Below are 19,873 nucleotides of genomic sequence, written 5' to 3'. Positions count from 1 at the left end.
CGAAGCGGGTGGGCGGAGACTCCGGAGCACCTCCCAAGCCCAGGCCGGCCTCCGAATGGGAACTACAATTCCCAGCGGCCCCTGCAGGCGACGGGCTGCGGCTGCGACGCACCTGCGCAGTGGCGGGGGCTCCGGCTGTGCGGTTCCCGCCAATTCTTACAGCAGCCCTCCCGGGGTTGAGTTGTGCTCTCCATGGAGGCGTTTGATCCCGCCGAGCTGCCCGAGCTGCTTAAGCTTTATTATCGGAGGCTCTTTCCCTACGCCCAGTACTATCGCTGGCTCAACTATGGAGGAGGTAATGGAAGCGGGGAGCGGAATGGGTCGTGGGTCGGGAGGGGGATGTGAGGAGGTTTCGGGAGGATACCACGGAACGACAATGTGAAGTGCCTCCGGTGCGCCAGGCTTCGTGCCAGGCGCCGTCTGGCGTTATCTTGCCTCCCCCTCTGCTCTGAGGTGTAAATAGGCCGAGAGAGGTTGTGAGGACCAGCCTACGCTGCGCACTGAAAGGCAGAGCCGCTGCTCCTGCCTGAGTGGCCGGACTCACTTTCGATTCGGTGTTTACCTGCAGTCGGAGGCAGTTACTGGGTCCTAGCAAGAAGCTACAGAGGCGTGATCTGTTCAGGGACAGAGGGGCATCTCCTAAAAGAGGAAACGTACTTAACTTTTCCCACCTGAATTTATTAGTGCCCACCGAGGAAGGAGAGGTACATATTGAAAATACTTATGCAGCTTTTTCCTCATTTTTACTTTTCTCTGTTAGATGCGAGATGGTAAACCCCTTCAAATCAGGAAATAGCTCGTCTTTTTTTTTTTTTTAACATGTAGCACAGTGTTGAGCACAGAGGACTCATTAAAAACATCTTCTCGTAGGTTCATGTTTTAATGCTCTGAGATGGATAAAGCACCAAATTAACTTTAAAGTGTACGTTTATTTTGCAGTGGTAAAGAATTACTTTCAACACCGTGAATTTTCATTCACATTGAAAGATGATATTTACATTCGCTACCAATCCTTCAACAACCAGAGTGATCTGGAAAAGGAGATGCAGAAAATGAATCCATACAAGATTGATATAGGCGCGGTATATTCCCACAGAGTAAGAAATTGGTTTTTTATATAGTTTGTTGTTTTTTAAACCAAGAATGGATTGGTGCCTCTAGATTTGAGATAAATTTTTACAGTTTATTTTGTTGAAGAGCCACGCTTTAACCGTTTTTGCAAATAGACTGTAGTAAAGGGCATGGGAGAGAATCATGCTTCATTCCTCTATTTCTCTCACACCCATATCTGTTTCATTAGGAAATCTCCTAGCTCTACTATAATAACATCTAAAATCCAGCCACTGCCACTAGTGCTGCTACCATCATCATCGTCTCTCACCTGAATTCCTGTAAAAACTTTCTAGCACTTTTCTCCTGTATACTCTAGACTCTGTTCTCAACACAGCACAAGTAAGATTGTAGTGATTTCTCTGCTCAAAACCTTCTCCAGTAGCTCCCCACTTCACTCAGAGTAAGAGCCCCTCTCCCCCTTACTCACTCCACTCCTGCCACACTGGCCTGTACGCAAGCAGTTACCACTGCCTAGAACCCATTTCCCCAAATATCTTCTTGGTTTATTCCCTCACCTCCTTCAAGTCCTTACTCAATGAGGCATACTGCAGCCTGCCATTCCTCCTACCCCCTCCCCTCACTGATACATTCTAAGTGCCTGGAATACTGCTGGGCAGAGAGCACACTGTATCTGTTGAATGAATGAACATACCAAAATTGCCTTCTTCCTGTCCTTAAAAATACACACATGGTAAGGAAAATATACACATGAAATAAGAGCTTTTTTTTTTTTTTAATTTATTGACTGTGTTGGGTCTTCGTTGCTGCGTGAGGGCTTTATGTAGTTGCAGAGAGCGGGGGCTACTCTTCATTGCGGAGGCTCCTCTTGTTTTGGAGCAGGGACTCTTCAGTAGTTGTGGCATGTGGGTTCAGTAGTTATGGTTCGCTGGCTCTAGAGCACAGGCTCAGTAGTTGTGGTGCACGGGCTTAGTTGCTCCACAGCAAGTGGGATCTTCCCAGATCAGCGCTCGAACCTGTGTCCCCTGCACTGGCAGGCAGTTTCTTAACCACAGCTTCACCAGGGAAGCCCAGAATAATAGCTTCTGTATGGAACTTTTTCATAGGTTGTATAAGTTGTTTTTCATATCAATCCTCACTATTCTTTTTACAAAGGAGAACTTCAATAATTTGCCTCAGGTCACACAATTTCTAAATGAGGGAGGTGGGACCTGAATCCATGTTTTCTAACTCTAAATCCCAGGGGAAGGGGAGAAGAAGAGGTAAAAAAAGGCAGGCAGGGAAAATGCTTTGGAGCAGTTTACTCTTCTTTAGAGGTAAAGATTAGAACTGAAGTCTCTATAGAAGGGCCAAAGGTGTCACTCTACTCCTTCTCCCTAGCACATAAGGGGGGGAAGTGTCATTTTTTAATTGGGCCAACATAGAGCCATCTGTACACCTTTTTCATGTGTTTTGTTTGTGATTTTTATCAGTTATATATGTACATAGTTTATAAAATCAACTACTATTAATTAGGCTTTTTTTTTAAGGTGTCCTACTCTTCCCCCTGTTTTCTGCTCCCCAGAGGCAACCATTCTCTTTGTGCTGATCGTGAAGGTATTTGCCTCCTTATCTCCAGATAGCATGATTATATTTCTTCCATTTTTCCATTTTAAGCATTTTCTACTGACCTTCCGCTCTGGCAAGTGAGGGTTTGGGGTCCGTGTTTTTTTTAATCTCACCCTCTATCCTCACCACACAGAGAACTTTCTTATTCCCACATGTTCCTGGTGTGTTTGTTAGATTAAAAATTGGGGTTAGATCACTAATTCAGCTCCCAACTACCAATTATCTAAATCTCCCAATATATTGAGAATCCATCAAGTAGTTTGTCCATTTCATCCTGAAGAAAGTTCACCTGCAGCCTTCTTAACTCCAATCTGGATTGATTCCTCTCTAAGCCTGATGCGTAAATATGATCTTGTAATCACCCTGGTTTCCTTTCACCTCTCTCCTGTGATCCTTGTTGCCCAGATCCTATGTTCTCTTTTTGGTTTACTCCCTTATTTTGGTGGAGCACATCCTCCAGGAGCTTCCTAAGAAGAGGTGCATGGAAGACAAAATATTTGACACCTTCTGTATCTGGAAAATGTCTTCATTCTATCTTTATGCTTAACTAATGTTTGCGTTTGTAGATCATTTTCTCTCAGAATTTTGAAGACATTGCTACATTATCTTCGAGTTTCCGATGTTGCTATTAAGAAGACTAATGCCATTCTGATTCTTGTTCCATTGTGTTGGACCTGGAAGCTCTTAGAACTTTCCATCTTTCCCCTCTTTCCCTAATGGTGTACCTTGGTGTATATCTTTTTTCGTCTACTGTGCTAGATACCTGATGGACCCATATGATTATGAGTTCGTACCCTTCCATCCTGGGAAATTTTCCTTTTTATTTTTAATGTAATTTTTCCTACCTATTTTCTCTGGTCTCTAGAAATCCTAAAGTCAGATGGTCCTTTCTTGGACTGGTCCTCTAATTTTATTTTTTTTTCTTGCTATTTTTTATTTCCTTTTTCTCTATTTTCTGGGGAATTTTCTCAGAGGTTTTCATTTCTGCTATTTTCATTTCCAAGAGCTTTTTTTTTTATTGCATCCTGTACTTTTTTCATTGATACATCTTCCCTTGCTGAGGATATCAAAGATAGTTTTTTTTAATTTTCTTCTGTTATACAGGCTGTTTTCTCTAAAGTTGCATTTTTTTCTGTTTTTTTCCTCTCTTTCATATCAGAGGTTTTCCTCATATGTCTGGTAATTTCTTGCTTGTTGCTTATATTTAAGAATAGAGTACTAAAAAAACTGATTGGAAGCTCTGTATATACATGGCTGAGATTTCTTTATTACAGAGTGATCTGGCTGGGCCATTTTATCGGGAGGCATCTCTGATGTCAATTTCTCTAGATCTTTGCTAGAATTAAAAACCCCAGTTGATCACTGGTCTATTCCCAGAGACTGACCTACCTGGACAGTCTTTAGAAAGGAATCTGCCCGTCTCCTGCCTGGGGTGGCAGTGGAAGGGTACAGAGGAGAGGGCTGGGTCTCAGCATTCCACATATAAATGTGGAATTAATCGCCTGAATATCTGTACAGTACAGTCTTCAGCTGTGCCTGTTGTCCCCTCCTCAGCCCAGAGACCCTCTCTTCTACGCTCTCCAGATAATGATTCAGGTGTCTTTGCCAGGGAAGTGGAAGCACAGGCACCTAGCCCCACAGAATTAACTGCTTCATAAGTAGATTTTTAATCAGTCCTCTTGTTTTTAATCTCAGCTCCAGAGATACCTGTTTTCACCTATTCCTGAGACTTTTGGGGATTCTGAGGTGTAAATTGAGTTCCTTCTTATGCTTTACTGAGAGCCGAAGATTCAGCTTTTTGGGTCTCTTTATAAGAATTGTGGTGGTGTTGTCTCCTCTATGGTTCTTTTTTTTCCCCTCTATGGTTGTTTGTTTGTTTGTTTTTTGGTTGCACTGGCTCCTTAATTGTGGCATGCATATGGAATCTAGTTCCCTGACCAGGGATTGAACCCCTGCCCCCTGCATTGGGAGTGCAGAGTTTTAGCCACTGTGCCACCATGGAAGTCCCCTCTCTGGTTCTTTTTTAAAAGACTTGTGCCAATGAACTTATTTACAAAATAGAAATAGAGTCACAGAGACTTCCCTGGAAGTCCAGTGGTTAAGATTCTGAGCTACCAATGCATGGGGTGTGAGTTCGTACTCTGGTTGGGGAACTGAGATCCCATGTTCCCCAGGGCGCAGCCAAAAAATAAAAATGGAAAGAGAGTTACAGATACAGAAAACAAACTTATGGTTACCAGGGAGAAGGGGGGATAAGGATAAATTGGGAGATTGGGATTGACATATACACACTACTATATATAAAACAGGTAACTAATAAGGACCTACTGTATAGTCAATACTCTGTAATGACCTATGTGGGAAAAGAACCTAAAGCGTGGATAAGGACTTCCCTTGTGGTCCGGTGGTTAAGACTCTGTGTTTCCACTGCAGGGGGTGCGAGTTCCATTGCTGGTCAGGGAACTAAGATCCCACATGCCAAAAAAAAAAAAGAAAAGAGTGGATATATGTATATGTATAACTGACTCACTTTGCTGTACAGCAGAAACTAACAAACATTTTAAATCAGCTATACTCTGATAAAAATTTAAAAATAAATGAATAAATAAAAGACTTGTGCCTTTCTTTAAAAAAAAAAAAAAAAAAACTTTTATTTTTTGCCCAGGTTTAGAGGAAGCCAAATAAGTATTTGTATTCAGTCCCCCTTCTTTACCAGGTAGTCCAAAGCCTCAAGGAAAATTAAAGCTTGAGCCAGACTCATTGGGGAGATCTTTTTGAATTATTGAAAATGTTTAAGTACATTTTTGTTACTTATATGTCCAGTAACAATTAAAGGTCCTTAAAATACCTTGCAGTAGGGTATTAATTATTTGTATGTACTTTTCCTTATCAGAAACCTAAAAACGCTTTATGATTTCTATTGATCAACGAATGTCTATTAAACAATGTCATATGTCAATTATATCTCAATAGAACTAGAAAAAAACAAATATTTATGGTAATATGTATTTATCAAGCCTTGTTTTAAGTAGATGAGAGTTACAGTGTCATCAGTTCTGAATGTATAGGATCGACTCTATGAGCTCCAACTGACAGACTTGGCATTATATGGTTTCTTCACTTCTCTTTGGCCACTTTTTCTGTGTAGATAGAAAACAAGCATATCTGGCAACATGGCAGCTCTTATAGAAACTGATTGATATTTTGTACCTGCAGCCCAATCAACACAATACAGTGAAGCTAGGAGCTTTTCAGGCTCAGGAAAAAGAACTGGTGTTTGACATTGACATGACAGACTATGATGATGTGAGGAGATGTTGTAGGTGAGTTCCGCATGCTTTGCTGGGAGGGTGGGTGATATCACTGACAGTGAGTAATGATGACTCTGCTCCAGTTCTGCAGACATATGTTCTAAGTGCTGGATCCTCATGACAATGGCCGTACACATCATCGACCGAGCGCTGAAGGGCAAGTATTAACAGTATCTGAGCAGGGTCAAATGCAAGAATCTTGTTTTCCTCTGAATATTAATCTGTCTGTACCATTTTATAATCAAATCGCATAAATTTCTAACATGTTTCTTTGAAACATGATAGGAAAATAAAAGATTAGAATAAAGTTGTAGTTAAAACTTTGATAAAGCTGTTGGTCAAATCATTTAATAATTTTTTCCAAATTCAGGCATCTATTGAGCAACTCTTGTGTGCTAGATACTGTCCTGGGTGAGGGAACTATGAAAGATAACAATTCTTACCTCACGTAGGTTATGCAGTCTAAAGTCTAAGGAGGAAACAAGAAAATTCAGGATTACATATGTGTTAATATGCACAGGGTGCTATGGGGATATAGAACAGCCTACAGGAATGGGAAGAGCTTAGATTAGAAAAGGCTTCCTAGAAGAGGTGATGATCACGGTAATAATAATAGCTAACTCTTACACAGGGGGCTTCTTATGTACCGGGTACTGTTCTAAACACTGTGAATTTATTAACTCTTTTAATATCCCTAGACGGGGTCTTTAGAGGTAAATGGCAGTTGGTCAGGGAGAGAAATGGTAGTACTGGGGCATGAAGAAATTCTTAGCAGAGAAACCAGGGTAGGTAAAGAAGTGAAGGCAAGAGCACGGAGGGCATGGGAAACTATCAATACCAATAATGTACAGTTGACCCTTGAACCACATGGATTTGGATAGCACAGGTCCACTTATACAGATTTTTTTCAATACTAAATTATACAGTACTGTATGATCCGTAGTTGGTTACATCTGCAGATGTGGAACTACAAATACAGAGGAACTGCTAATGCAGAGGAACTGTTTCTGTGGAGGGCCCGCTATAAGTTATATGTAGATTTTCAACTAGGGAGGGTCAGCACTCCTAACCCCCACTTTGTTCAGGGGTCAACTGTAGTATAGTTAAGATGAGTACATGTGGATAAGAGGTTAAAAAATGAAGCCAAAGAAGCAAGCAAGAACCAGGAATTTATAGATTTGTTTTAAAACCTATTATTTCTCCCCAGAGGATTTTGGATTTAAACATCGTCTCTGGGTGTATTCTGGAAGGAGAGGTGTTCATTGCTGGGTCTGTGATGAATCAGTTAGAAAACTGTCCTCTGCAGTACGTTCTGGGATAGTTGAGTATTTGAGTCTTGTAAAGGTAAGGTCTTCTTAATGATAGTTTACATTTCTTTTTTTACTAGATATTACCAAGCCTGGTATATTCAGTAACAAAATTAAACTATCTTTTAAGCATTCATATTTCAGAGTAGATGATTTTACAGCAGATCAATTAAAATCATAATAGCTACATTTTTTAAGATATTTCATATTTTGCTGTAAATATCCTCCTTTGTGGCAAAAGGAAGATTAGTGTACTTTTTTGGTTCAAGTATGTCAAGGAAAGTTAACCCAGCAAGTTACAGGTATTGAGACTATATAAAATGGCATCCAAGGTTTTATACTTTGACAGAATTTAATCAGTATCTTTAGAACACATTAAAGAAAGTTTTAATTATTTCATTTATGTTACATAATACACACAAAGTGGGTTTTTTTTGATGGTTTGTTTTTCAGGGTGGTCAAGATGTTAAAAAGAAAGTTCACCTAAGTGAAAAAATTCACCCTTTTATCAGGTCTGTTGGAAAAGACTCCATAAAGTTTAAGCTGTGTCTGATTTACCTGCATGTAGTTTTAGAATTACCTTATCAATTTTCTCTGCTGGGGTAGCATTTTACAATAATAATAGCTAAAGTTAATTGAATGTCTATTTTATATGCTCCAGTATTCATGATGGGTGCTTCACAAATGTTCTCACTGGTCTTCACAACAGCCTCATTAGATACATGATGGTATGTCCACTTAAATATGAGAGAAGTGAGATTTGGAGAGATTGTATAATTTGCTTGGCTGCACACAAGTAATTATTAAATTCAGGATTCATGTCCTGGCCTGCCTAATTCCAAAGACCATACCCTTTCCATTGAATTCACTACTTCTCTAGGATAATGGAAAGAGCATTGCATTAGGAGTAAGAATCCCCATTCTGCCACTTTAATATGACCTTGATAAAATATTCGAGCCTTTGTTTCTCATTAGTATGGGGAGAACAATGTCTGCTCCATCTATCTCACAGAGTTGCAGCAAAGATTAAATGAAACAGTAGAGGGACTTCCCTGGCAGTCCAGTGGTTAAGACTCTGCATTTCCACTGCAGGGGATGGGGGTTCAATCCCTGGTCGGGGAACTAAGATCCTGTATGCGACGTGCTGCGCAGCCAAAAAATAATAATAAATAAAATAAAAGCTAGTAATCTAACATTATTAATTAATTAATGAAACAGTAGATGTGAAGTCTATTTTCAAATTGCTAAGCACTATGTAAGTGTTGAGATGTTAAAGCAAGCTATTCAGAGTAGAAACTGTAGACTGTATACCACATCCTACTACTGATATATTATTATGTTGTCCTGACTTGGCTGCTTTCTGCCTTTGTTACATATTTATGATGCCATTAACCTTCTAAATTGTGGAGCCTAAGAAGTAAATATTTGTTGAATATCTAGTCTAAGCCAAGTACTGTGCTAGGTTCTTTCCCCTTAGAGTGGCTCATTTAACTCTTATCACCCAGTGAAGAGGCATAATTCCCACTTTACCTGGTTAAGTTTTAGAAATTCAGTGAAAATGAGTGCTAGCCTCCCAAGTGGACAGAAGCCATTTGGCATGTGTGTTGCTAACGGTGTTGGGGCTTTGTTATTGATATTCCTACAGAAAATCTATAAACATAATAAAAAAATACTTTGAAGAATATGCCTTGGTTGGTCAAGATATTCTTGAGAATAAAGAAAGCTGGGATAAGATTTTAGCTCTTGTTCCTGAAAATATCCTTTCTCAAGACCATTTCTGTGCTTTGCTCTATGATACTAGAAATGTGTTCTGCCTGCATATTCTCATATACTTATAAGTTTAATCTTTTTTACACAAAACATCTATATTTCTGAATTTTTTTATCTCCAGTCTGGAATACAGTAAGAAGTGAGCCCGTTTCATAAATAAATTTCCTCATTTTGGAAGTCGATCCTCCTGAAATTAATGACTACGTGAAGGATGCAGAATCATCATCAAAATATGTACAGACCAGGGACCAGTTTTACCTTAAACCTTATAGTTATTTTGGCATTCTTTCTGTCATATCTAATATAGTTTAACAGGCAGATTTCTCTAAGGATATGTGTTTAATATTTGCATCTTAGAAAACAATAATTACTTTCTATGTAAACTTTGGATATCCTTATGGTAATACATACTAAAAATAAGCTGTTCGTGCCCTAAATGAGTGTGTTCCTTAATGACCCATCACCAATGCATGATGAACTTCAACAAAACTTCCAGAAGGATCATAATTCACTTCAGCGTTGGGAGCATTTGAAGAAAGCAGCCAGCAAATATCAGGTATATCTCACTCTAATCTATGTTATAAATACAATAATGCAATTCTTAATTAAATTCTGATTGTTTTGCTTACTAAGTTAAACATGGTTGAAGATAATTTTTTAACCACTTTAAAGAAATCCTCAAAAGTTCCCACTGATCCTCATGCTGGACTTGCATCTGCTTTTAGAATAACAGCAAAAATGACAAATGTGGACCCTGGCTTGAGTGGGAGATCATGCTCCAGTACTGTTTTCCACGACTGGATATCAATGTTAGCAAAGGAATCAATCATTTACTGAAGAGCCCTTTTAGTGTTCATCCTAAAACAGGTACTATGTAAAGGCAGTAACAAAAACAGAAGAAAAATCAAAATTATTTTTTGTTTTAGAAAGCATGTCACTGGGTGTGAATGTCTGAAATAGTAAAGGTTAAAGAATTATTCTGTAAGCTAATACCTGAGTTAACTTATTTTTCAATTGTTGATTAGTAGCTACCCGATGATTTTGTAAATAATTTTCAGTTGGATTTCTGAGGTTCACTGTTAGAAGGAGAGTCAGAGAGGAACTTAGAAATCACAGCGCTTCCCTAGTGGCGCAGTGGTTAAGAATCCACCCACCAATGCAGGCGACACAAGTTCAATCCCTGGCCCGGAAAGATCCCACGTGCCACGGAGCAACTAAGCCCGAGTGTCACAACTACTGAGCCCATGCACCACAACTACTGAAGCCTGCGTGCCTAGAGCCTGTGCTCCTCAACAAGAGAAGCCCCTGCTCACCACAACTAGAGAAAGCCCATGCACAGCAGTGAAGACCCAATACAGCCAAAAATTAAATAAATACGTAATAAAATAAATCTTAAAAAAAAAAAATCACAGAACAATAGCTCTCATTGAACCGATGAGAAAACAGTAGCCCAAGAGGTTAAGGTGACTTGTCCACAGTCTTAAAACAAATTGTGGGGAATTCCCTGGTGGTCCAGTGGTTAGGATTGGGCACTTTCACTTCTGGGGCCCAGGTTTGATCCCTGATGGCGGAGCTAATATCCCACAAGCCGCACAGTGTGGCCAAAAACAAATTGTGTCAGAGCTAGTAACAGAGTTCAGTTCTTAAAACTCAAAGTTCCTTGCTTTTTCGACTGTGCTGCCTCCCCCAGTTCTTTTTAATAGATTTAGCTTTCCTCATTCACATTTCTCTTAGATGAGATTTGATGGACTGAAACTGACTTTAAAATAAATATGACAGTGGCTATATTGGCATGAACTTTGCTCCATCCAACCAGGGGACACAATTAAAAAAGCATCTAGTTTCCCTTTTTAGTGTCAGCAGCCCAACTCTGCCACTTGCTATGGGATGTTAAGTAAATTACTCTTAATTTTAGCATCTGTAAAATGGAGATAATAATAGTACCTACCTCAGTGGGTTATGGTGAAGGGCTTAGAAAAATATTGTATGTTCTTTTTTTTTTCTTTTTTTTTTAATTTATTGGCTGCATTGGGTGTTTGTTGCTGCGCAAGGGCTTTCTCTAGTTGTGGTGAGCGGGAGCTACTCTTTCCTTGCGTGGGCTTCTCATTGCGGTGGCTTCTCTTTTTGCGGAGCACAGGCTCAGTAGTTGTGGTTCTCGAGCTCTAGAGTGCAGGCTCAGTAATTGTGGCGCACGGGCTTAGTTGCTCCACAGGATGTGAGATCTTCCCAGGCCAGGGATCAAACCCATGTCCCCTACATTGGCAGGTGGATTCTTAACCACTGCACCACCAGGGAAGTCCAGTGTCACATATTCAATACTCCCAAATTGCCTAGTTTCCTTTTATAATCTGTAGTGTATACATTTATGTAGCCCCTTTTCAGACCTGCCCATTATGTTTTTAGCTTATTTTGGTAATTAATGTTTGTTAATATTCTAAAGTTTCAGTAAGTATTCCTCTTATTCTAATATTCATGATCTGGATAACTACATACATTTATAAGTATATACATTTTTATTGATATCTTTTCCCCCTTAAGTATCTACAGTCTTTTTACTCTGCCTGCCAGCAGTAACTCCCAATTCCCTTAATTGTTTTATTTGTTAGCCACCTGGCATTCTTTAAACTCATCTCGTTTTTGAGATGTGGTGAATTTTATGTGGCATCCCAGTTGTGGCCATTGTAAAAGGGTAATATAATGTCATCTATATTATTTCCAAAGATTCCCAACACATAGGTGTCTGTAAAAGTAGAAATAAGAGCAACTAGGTAATTATAGCTCATATTTCACATCTATTTTTTGGTGTTTTTTAAGAGAAATAAAAGGCACACCTAATGTGAAAGTACTTTATATTTCTAAATATTGTTCTTAACAAATAAGTCTAACCCTCTTTCTAAGCCTTAGATTAAAATTTTAGCCAAAAATAACTCATAGGAGACAGCCTGTAATGATTTGTATTCTACAATCTTTAGTTTATAACTTTTTGTTCTCACAGGTCGCATTTCTGTGCCTATTGATTTACAGAAAGTGGATCAGTTCGATCCATTTACTGTTCCAACCATAAGGTATGTTCCAGATCACTGATCACTCCTTTTTTGTTTGTGATTGTTGCTCTAAATGTGAAGTATATCCTATTAGATCCCTTCCAGAGAGCAGCTTCTCTGAGGCTGTATGATGATGCCCTAGCAGAGCAACATTTCCTAGTGATTTTCACAGAACACAAGTTTTTCAGTTGTTATGCAAAAAAAAAAAAAAAGTTCAAATAAGTCTGGGAAATGCTGACTTAAGCAGATTAAAAGTTCTTTACTGTAAAATTCCCCAATGTTTAATATGCTAATATGCATGGAAGACCCCAAGAAGAGATTATGTTTTTTAGAATATCCCAAATTTAGTTGGCCAGATAAGTTTTTCACAGAATACCGCTCGTGTGCTTTCATACACTGGGTAATATTAATCAAAAACCAACTTTAAAATTATTCTATTATTTGTAGTTCCATTTGCCATGAACTGGATGTTATTTCCACTAAAGAAGAAGAAAAAGAGAACAGAGCTGAATCTGATATCAAACATAGAACCAGAGGTAGGTTAATATACTGAATTCTTACTTTAACATAATCTTTTTATATAGACATCTTTCTGTGACCCCAATAATTAATTCTCCTTGGAGTCAGACCAGAACAGATCAGTGTTTATCCTGAAACAAGCTCAGTAACAAATAATGTTATAGCAATATTTCTGTCCTTCATCAATTGCCCAAATGGTGCTGTTGAATCCTACCTGAGTCAACAAATATTCACAAGTAACATCTGAATGTCAGGATCTATATTGTAAGATTAAATTGTTAATTGGTTTTGATAGTTGTTTGAATCTCACAGTCTTAGAGTCAACAGCTATTTATTTAAAAACTACTATTTTATGCAGTATTTTGTTCTCTACTTTGTTTTTATATCCAGATGAGTGTTCTGTTAAATATATGTCTAAACTGTGATTGAATTGTATATTCAAGAATTTGAAGGATCTGGGACTAAAGTCAAATCTTCTTATACCACCACCCAAGAGACACTATAGCAATAGAGTCCAATAGCAATTTGTTATGATGGAAATGTTATACACTGCCCAAATGCTAATCATGAGCCACATGTGGCTTTTGAGCACTTGAAATGTGAGAAACTGGATTTTTAATTTCATTTAATTTTCATTAATTTCATTTAATTTCATTAATTTCATTAAATAGCCTCATGTGGCAAATGACTGCTGTAATGGGCAGTGCATATCTCTGACCTCCCATTGACCTTTTTAGTCAAATGTTGCTACCCTTCTTTCAAAATCCAAACTCAAATATCGCTTCATATATTTCAGCTCTAACACAATACCTAAACAAAGTACATTCCACCATCAATATTTGTAGACTGATTACAAGCATTCTGTTTAAAATATTGGGGAAAAGTCTCCAACATAAAGAAACTGGATAATAATAAACAGGAAAAAAGAACTCAGGGAACTAACAGACAATGTGAGAAACAAAGGAAACTTTTTAAAAAAAACTGATATCCTCAGAGAATAAGTGAAGATAGTGTATCCATGAAGCAAAACCACAATACTATGGGGGGAAAAAAACACTCAGAGAACAAGAAAGAGGTCTTAGAAATTAAAAAAATAAATAAATAAAAATTAAAAAAAATTAAAATAAAAAATTCAGTGGAAGGGCTGGAAAAGAAAAGTTGAGATTTCCCAGAAATTAGTACAAAAAAGACAAGTTAGTTGTTTTTTTAAGGAGGAGAGCTCCCTCCTTGCGGATCCTGCGCTGGAGGAGACGCACGCTCCTGACTTTGTCTTCTTCGCGCGACCCTTACCGCAGTCTCCAGAACTTTCCCTCCCCTGGGCACAATGGCAACTCTTAAGGAAAAACTGATTGCACCAGTTGCAGAAGGAGAGGCAATGGTCCCAAACAATAAGATCACTGTAGTGGGTGTTGGACAAGTTGGTATGGCGTGTGCCATCAGCATTCTGGGAAAGTCTCTGACTGATGAACTTGCTCTTGTGGATGTTTTGGAAGATAAACTCAAAGGAGAAATGATGGACCTGCAGCATGGGAGCTTATTCCTTCAGACACCAAAAATTGTGGCAGACAAAGATTACTCTGTGGCTGCCAATTCCAAGATCGTGGTGGTAACTGCAGGAGTTCGTCAGCAAGAGGGAGAGAGTCGTCTGAATCTGGTGCAGAGGAATGTTAATGTCTTCAAGTTCATCATTCCTCAGATCGTCAAGTACAGTCCTGACTGCGTCATAATTGTGGTTTCTAACCCAGTGGATATTCTCACATATGTTACCTGGAAACTAAGTGGATTACCCAAGCACCCGTGTGATTGGGAGTGGGTGTAATCTGGATTCTGCTAGATTTCGCTACCTTATGGCTGAAAAACTTGGCATTCATCCCAGCAGCTGCCACGGTTGGATTTTAGGAGAACATGGCGACTCAAGTGTGGCTGTATGGAGTGGGGTGAATGTGGCAGGCGTTTCTCTCTAGGAACTGAATCCAGAAATGGGAACAGACAATGACAGTGAAAATTGGAAGGAAGTGCATAAGATGGTGGTCGAAAGTGCTTATGAAGTCATCAAGCTGAAAGGATACACCAACTGGGCTATTGGATTAAGTGTGGCTGATCTTATTGAATCCATGTTGAAAAATCTATCCAGGATTCACCCAGTGTCAACAATGGTGAAGGGAATGTATGGCATTGAGAATGAAGTCTTCCTGAGCCTTCCATGCATCCTGAATGCTCAGGGGTTAACCAGTGTTATCAACCAGAAGCTGAAGGATGAAGAGGTGGCCCAACTCAAGAAAAGTGCAGACACCCTGTGGGACATCCAGAAGGACCTAAAGGACCTGTGACTTCCAGCTGCTAGACTGTAGAAACTTAAAACTACAGTGTGATTAGCCACGAGCCTTTAGTTTTCAACCATGTACGTGGGGCACAGTTTACTTTTATCTTCCTAACTATGTGAATCTGGGCTCCCAGAATCAAAGCCCAAGCTTAGTTTAATGCTTGCAAAATGAATCCTTGAACAAATAAAATTAATTACCGTTAAAAAAAAAAAAAAAGGAGGAGAAACATTAAAAAAAAAATTAAAGACTGGTTCAGGAGGTCTAATATCTGACAGAAAAAGAACAAGTAAAACAGGGAGGGGGAAAATTGTCAAAATTACATAGGAAAACATCCCAGAAATGAGCCCTTTGTTGAAAGGGCTCAGCATAATAAGAATGGTGTGCCTGCAGTAAGGCCCATCATTTTGAAATTTAGCACTGAGAAGTAGCTTTCAAACCCCTTCCTACCTCCCTCCCCCACAAAAAAGCCACAGAGGTAGAAAGAATGGCCTTAGACTTCTAGGTAACAATGGAAATGGAAGTATTCATTTTTAGAAGTGAATGCTAGAAGAGAAAAAAGTAGTTGCCATTCCAAAACATGGAGAGGCCATACTTAGGGCAGGGGCTGCTATTTTTTTTCTGCTATAAACCTGTTAGTAGTTGGTCTTAACCACTGGACTACCAGGGAAGTCCCTAGTTTGTTTTTTGTTTTTGTCCTTTTTTTTTTTTAACTCTTTTCAGTAAACTAGTACAAGGACTCTTAATTCCATACAGACAAAATCCAAATCTCATCTTGATCTCAATTAGATTTAGATTTTTCCCCACCTTTGGGTATTAATTATAGATTGTGTAATTAATGGATGATTAAGATTCTGTATTCAAAACTTTATGTACATTTTTAAGACTGTTTTATAAATCAAAGAATACCTGTACTTAATGCACGTGACTGTAAACTTCTGATTGTTTCCAGAAGGAATGACCCTGACTTCACGTTTTTGTTTTGCTCTGTTGCTAAAACTATTCAATATTTATTATGGAAGCCACAGTTTCTAAAGAAAAGAATGTTTGATGGGACTTAACACATAGCACATGGTGTTGGTCTAACACCAGAAAGCCTGACTTAGTACTAGAGTAGATGTATACGTGTGGTTTGAATGTTTTTTTTGTTTTGTTTTGTTTGTTTTTGTTTGTTTTTTGTTTTTTTTGGGGGGGGTTCACCAGGTTCAATCATCTGTTTTTATACACATATCCCCGTATTCCCTCCCTTCCTTGACTCCCCCCCCCCCCCGAATCGGTTTGAATGTTTTTGAACAGCACTGTGTAATACATTAGCAGCATGTGGCTAGAAGGCACTTGAAATGTGGCTAGAATACCTAAGGAACAGATTTTTTTTTTTAATTTTAATAAAGTTAAACTTAAAACCTGATGATTCATTCAGTTATTGGAAAACTTTTAAGTGTGTTTGGAAAAATTAGTTATATGAGCTTACTTTTTTAATTATGTATTTTATAATTTAAATCTAGATCAAGTATTTCCAATGATAATATGGTATTTAAATTGAGATGTATTTTAAGTAAAAAATACTAGATTTCAAAGACTTAGTATGGGAGAATGTAAAATACTTCAATCTTTATATCACATGTTGAAATGACATTTTAGATGTAATAGGTTAAATAATATACATTAAAATTAATTTCACCTTTTTAATATGGCTAGTAGAATGTTTTAAATTACACGTTTCTCATATTTCTACTGGACAGCACTATTCTAGAGAATTTTTACAAGAAATTTAAAGTTATACTTTCATGTTATTGTTGCTGCCAAAATGCTAATTATAACTCATGGTCTTCACAATTTAGATTATAAGAAGACCAGTCTAGCTCCTTTTATAAAAGTTTTTGAGCACTTTCTTGAAAACCTGGATAAATCCCGAAAAGGAGAACTTCTCAAGAAGAGTGGTAAGATTCTATACCTTTCCATCATAGCTCTTTAGATCTTAGTATGGGTAGTTCAAAACATCCAGCAAGTGAATAATTTTTAGAGCTCTAGTCTTTGCCCTCTCAAAAAAAAGTTATTAGTTTTAGTTTATCTTAACTATCCTTAGTATTTTGAAGACTGAGATCCCTTAATTCAATTCAGCACATACTCATTTAACACCTTCTATGTGCCAGGTACTATGAGGGAAACAAAAATGAATTATACAAAGATGAATCCGACACCATGGCTCCTTGCCCTTAAGGAGTACTAACTGGTACAAACAAAGAAGTACAAAATGCTAAAAGATCTCATCTGACTGAGAGAACCTGAGGAGATTTTATATGAAAAGGGTGGTATTTGAACTCTATTCAGTGAGCTGCTATACAAATTCTAATCCCCAGTGCCAATATATCATGCCTTGAGGTATGAGTAGGATTTCCACAAGCAGAGGTTTGATGAGATAAAGGTACAAAAGTGGAAAAAGCAGACATGTTGTTCATTCTTGAAGGAACAGCAGGAACAAAGGTATTGAAGCAGGAAAGCATCAAGTCACCCTAGAGGCCATCAAGTAGTACAGCTTATCTGGAAAAAGATAAGTCAAGAAGTGATGGGATAGAAATCCGAAGAAGCAGACTGAAGCCAGAGTACAGGTGGCCTTGAATTCTAGTCTTGAGAGTTTGAGCTTAATTCAAATGGGACAGGGAGGCTCTTAAAGTTTTTTGAGGAAGGGAGGTACCATGATTTGTAGTTTTATCTAGAAAGATAAATCTAGCAACAATGTATCAGAGGAGAAACAGGAAATAGACTAGAGCCCAAGAGGTCAATTGAGCTTTAGTGTTAGGACAGTAGTTGGAGATCTCCAAAAAATGCAAATACTGGCACCATCCTTGAAACTTGGTAATGATTTTTTGGAGATTGAAAGATCTAAGTAAAAGTGTCACAGAAGCCAGGGAAAGGAAAGTCTTAAGGAGATTATCAAGTGTCAAATGCAGTAGGGAACTGATAAAATCCTGTTGGATATAAGAACTAGAGAGGATAGCAGTGTCAAAGGAAGAGTTCTTTGAATAGGAGGCAACTGGGCATATTTCTAAGCCAAAAGAAAAAAATCAGCAGTGAATATTATTCAAGAGATTGATGGATACCATAGAAAAACTGGCAGTGTTATAGAAATATAAACTCCCTTTCCACTTCATTTTTTAATAAAATGCATGATGCTTAAAAAGTAGTGCCTAAGATAATGCTCTACTCATAGTAGACACTCAAATATGTGCTTGTTGAATGAACACTGATGACTCTGAACTTGGAAAGCCTCATTGAAGCTGCCATTCCAACTGGGCATATTAAGTCCTTTGTATTCTTGCTCTATACTAGCTCAGCCTATAATGTGGGCTTCAGCAAATGTGAAAGCAAATCTTTATGCATGATGTGAATTTAATGGAAGCAAATCAGAATGTGAAATAAATGGGCTTTGTTTTGTTTTCCTTTACTATCCTTGATAAAAAATCTATTCTATTTTAGATTTACAAAAAGACTTCTGAAGATAACAACTCCCTTTATACCAAAGTGGATATCTTCTGCCTTCAGCCAAGAATCAAATACTTCAAGAGCCATTTAATAAATAAAGCAGAACTATGTATGTGTCTTAATGCTCAAAGCAAAATTTCCTTTTCTTGAGAAATAATTATGTTGAAAAGATTCCTGAGACCACCAAAGGAGAATGTTCAGCTTCCTGGAAGGAGCAATAATGGGAGGATGTACGTGGATTGCAGACTAATTTGTAAAATTTAATATTATAATTCTAAGATTTCTGATAGAGGTACTCAGTTCTACCAGTTGCCATATATAGAGGTAAGTGAGCAGAAAGCCCAAGACTTTAATGTCAGCTCACCAGATTCAGCCTCCATATTTCCAGGTGAATGAGGGTTTTGTTTTTAAGTCTTAGACAATTATACCTGGAGTGTATATTCAGTCACTTCCTAATTTTGCTTACTGATACTTTTATTGGTCAGGCCACACCCCGCTGCCTTGTAAAAAATCATTTTAAAGTGGGCATCTAAACCTACTAAAACTTTAATTCAAAAGATATGAGTTATTATGTTATAATATTAGGGCCTAGTAGAGTATTTTTTACAACTGTTGGCTATTGTAGTTCCTAACTTCTTCCCTCAGAGAACAATTTGCTAAGCAATTTAGAAAAAATAACCAACTTCACCAGCATAAAACCTTTTGTCCTTGTCAAAACACTTGGACTTTCTATATCTCCAGATACTTAATTTTAATTTTAAAGGCTTCATTTCTTCCATATTTGATTTCGTGTGATAGATTCTGAAGTGTCAGATTTCTTTTGCCTGGTTTTACAAGCAATCTAAACAAAACAGTCATTCTGCTTTACATTCTATCTTTTGAGAAACACTGAAAAGCAAGCTATCAGGCTGGTGCTTTCCGTGGATTATGAAGAGTTTCCTTCCTTTGCATTACCTATAACATTGTTTTCTCTATAGTCACAGTCTTTTTCTTTTGTCTTTTGATTTGTATAGAACAGATTCTATAATACAGTCAACACACTGAAATGCTTGCATTTCTTTTCTAGTTTTTTTTTTTTTTTTTAAGTCTTTATTGAATTTGTTACAGTATTGCTTCTGTTTTATGTTTTGGTTTTTCGGCTGCGAGTCATGTGGGATCTTAGCTCCCCGACCAGGGATCAAACCCGCATCCCCTGCATTGGAAGGCGAAGTCTCAATCGCTAGACTGCCAGAGAATTCCCTTTTCTAATTTTTTAAGAAAAAAGATTAAAGACTATTGTGTAAAACTCCTCATTTGAGCTTCTGTTTACTATTGTCTTTTTGGAAAACAGTGACTGGTCAATTAAGACTCCTGAATACAAAGTTACTAAAGCCTCATTATCCATCTTAAGTACTCAGAATAAGAGTAAAAAAACCGGTATTTTGCTTTCAACAAGAGAT

At 38.0% G+C, this 19,873-nt stretch overlaps 1 protein-coding gene and 1 pseudogene across 1 annotated transcript; both read left to right on the top strand.

The window, feature by feature from the left end:
* Positions 1-99: 99 nt before the first annotated feature.
* Positions 100-18,556, top strand: PRIM1 (DNA primase subunit 1). Its single transcript, XM_057703320.1, has 13 exons — positions 100-295; positions 940-1,097; positions 5,896-6,002; positions 6,074-6,147; positions 7,198-7,334; positions 7,751-7,809; positions 8,943-9,052; positions 9,532-9,623; positions 9,793-9,934; positions 12,063-12,132; positions 12,559-12,647; positions 16,793-16,891; positions 18,429-18,556. The coding sequence occupies exons 1-13, from the start codon at positions 193-195 to the stop codon at positions 18,446-18,448; spliced, it is 1,260 nt and encodes a 419-aa protein (XP_057559303.1). The 5' UTR covers positions 100-192; the 3' UTR covers positions 18,449-18,556.
* On the top strand, positions 13,746-15,936 carry LOC130833570 (L-lactate dehydrogenase B chain-like; annotated as a pseudogene).
* Positions 18,557-19,873: the final 1,317 nt, after the last annotated feature.

This window comes from Hippopotamus amphibius, chromosome 12 (genome assembly GCF_030028045.1).
Source record: "Hippopotamus amphibius kiboko isolate mHipAmp2 chromosome 12, mHipAmp2.hap2, whole genome shotgun sequence".
NCBI lineage: Eukaryota > Metazoa > Chordata > Mammalia > Artiodactyla > Hippopotamidae > Hippopotamus > Hippopotamus amphibius.
The sequence above is the reverse complement of the archived record's forward strand: the minus strand, read 5'-3'. Positions and strand labels throughout refer to the sequence as shown.

What these genes read in the sequence shown, in the direction of transcription:
- PRIM1 (XM_057703320.1), top strand. Translation starts at nt 193, where the DNA reads ATGGAGGCGTTTGATCCCGCCGAGCTGCCCGAGCTGCTTAAGCTTTAT. An exon ending in GATGTGAGGAGATGTTGTAG is followed by an intron (nt 6,003 to 6,073) that starts GTGAGTTCCGCA and finishes ACTCTGCTCCAG; the next exon opens with TTCTGCAGACATATGTTCTA. An exon ending in AAGCAGCCAGCAAATATCAG is followed by an intron (nt 9,624 to 9,792) that starts GTATATCTCACT and finishes ATCTGCTTTTAG; the next exon opens with AATAACAGCAAAAATGACAA.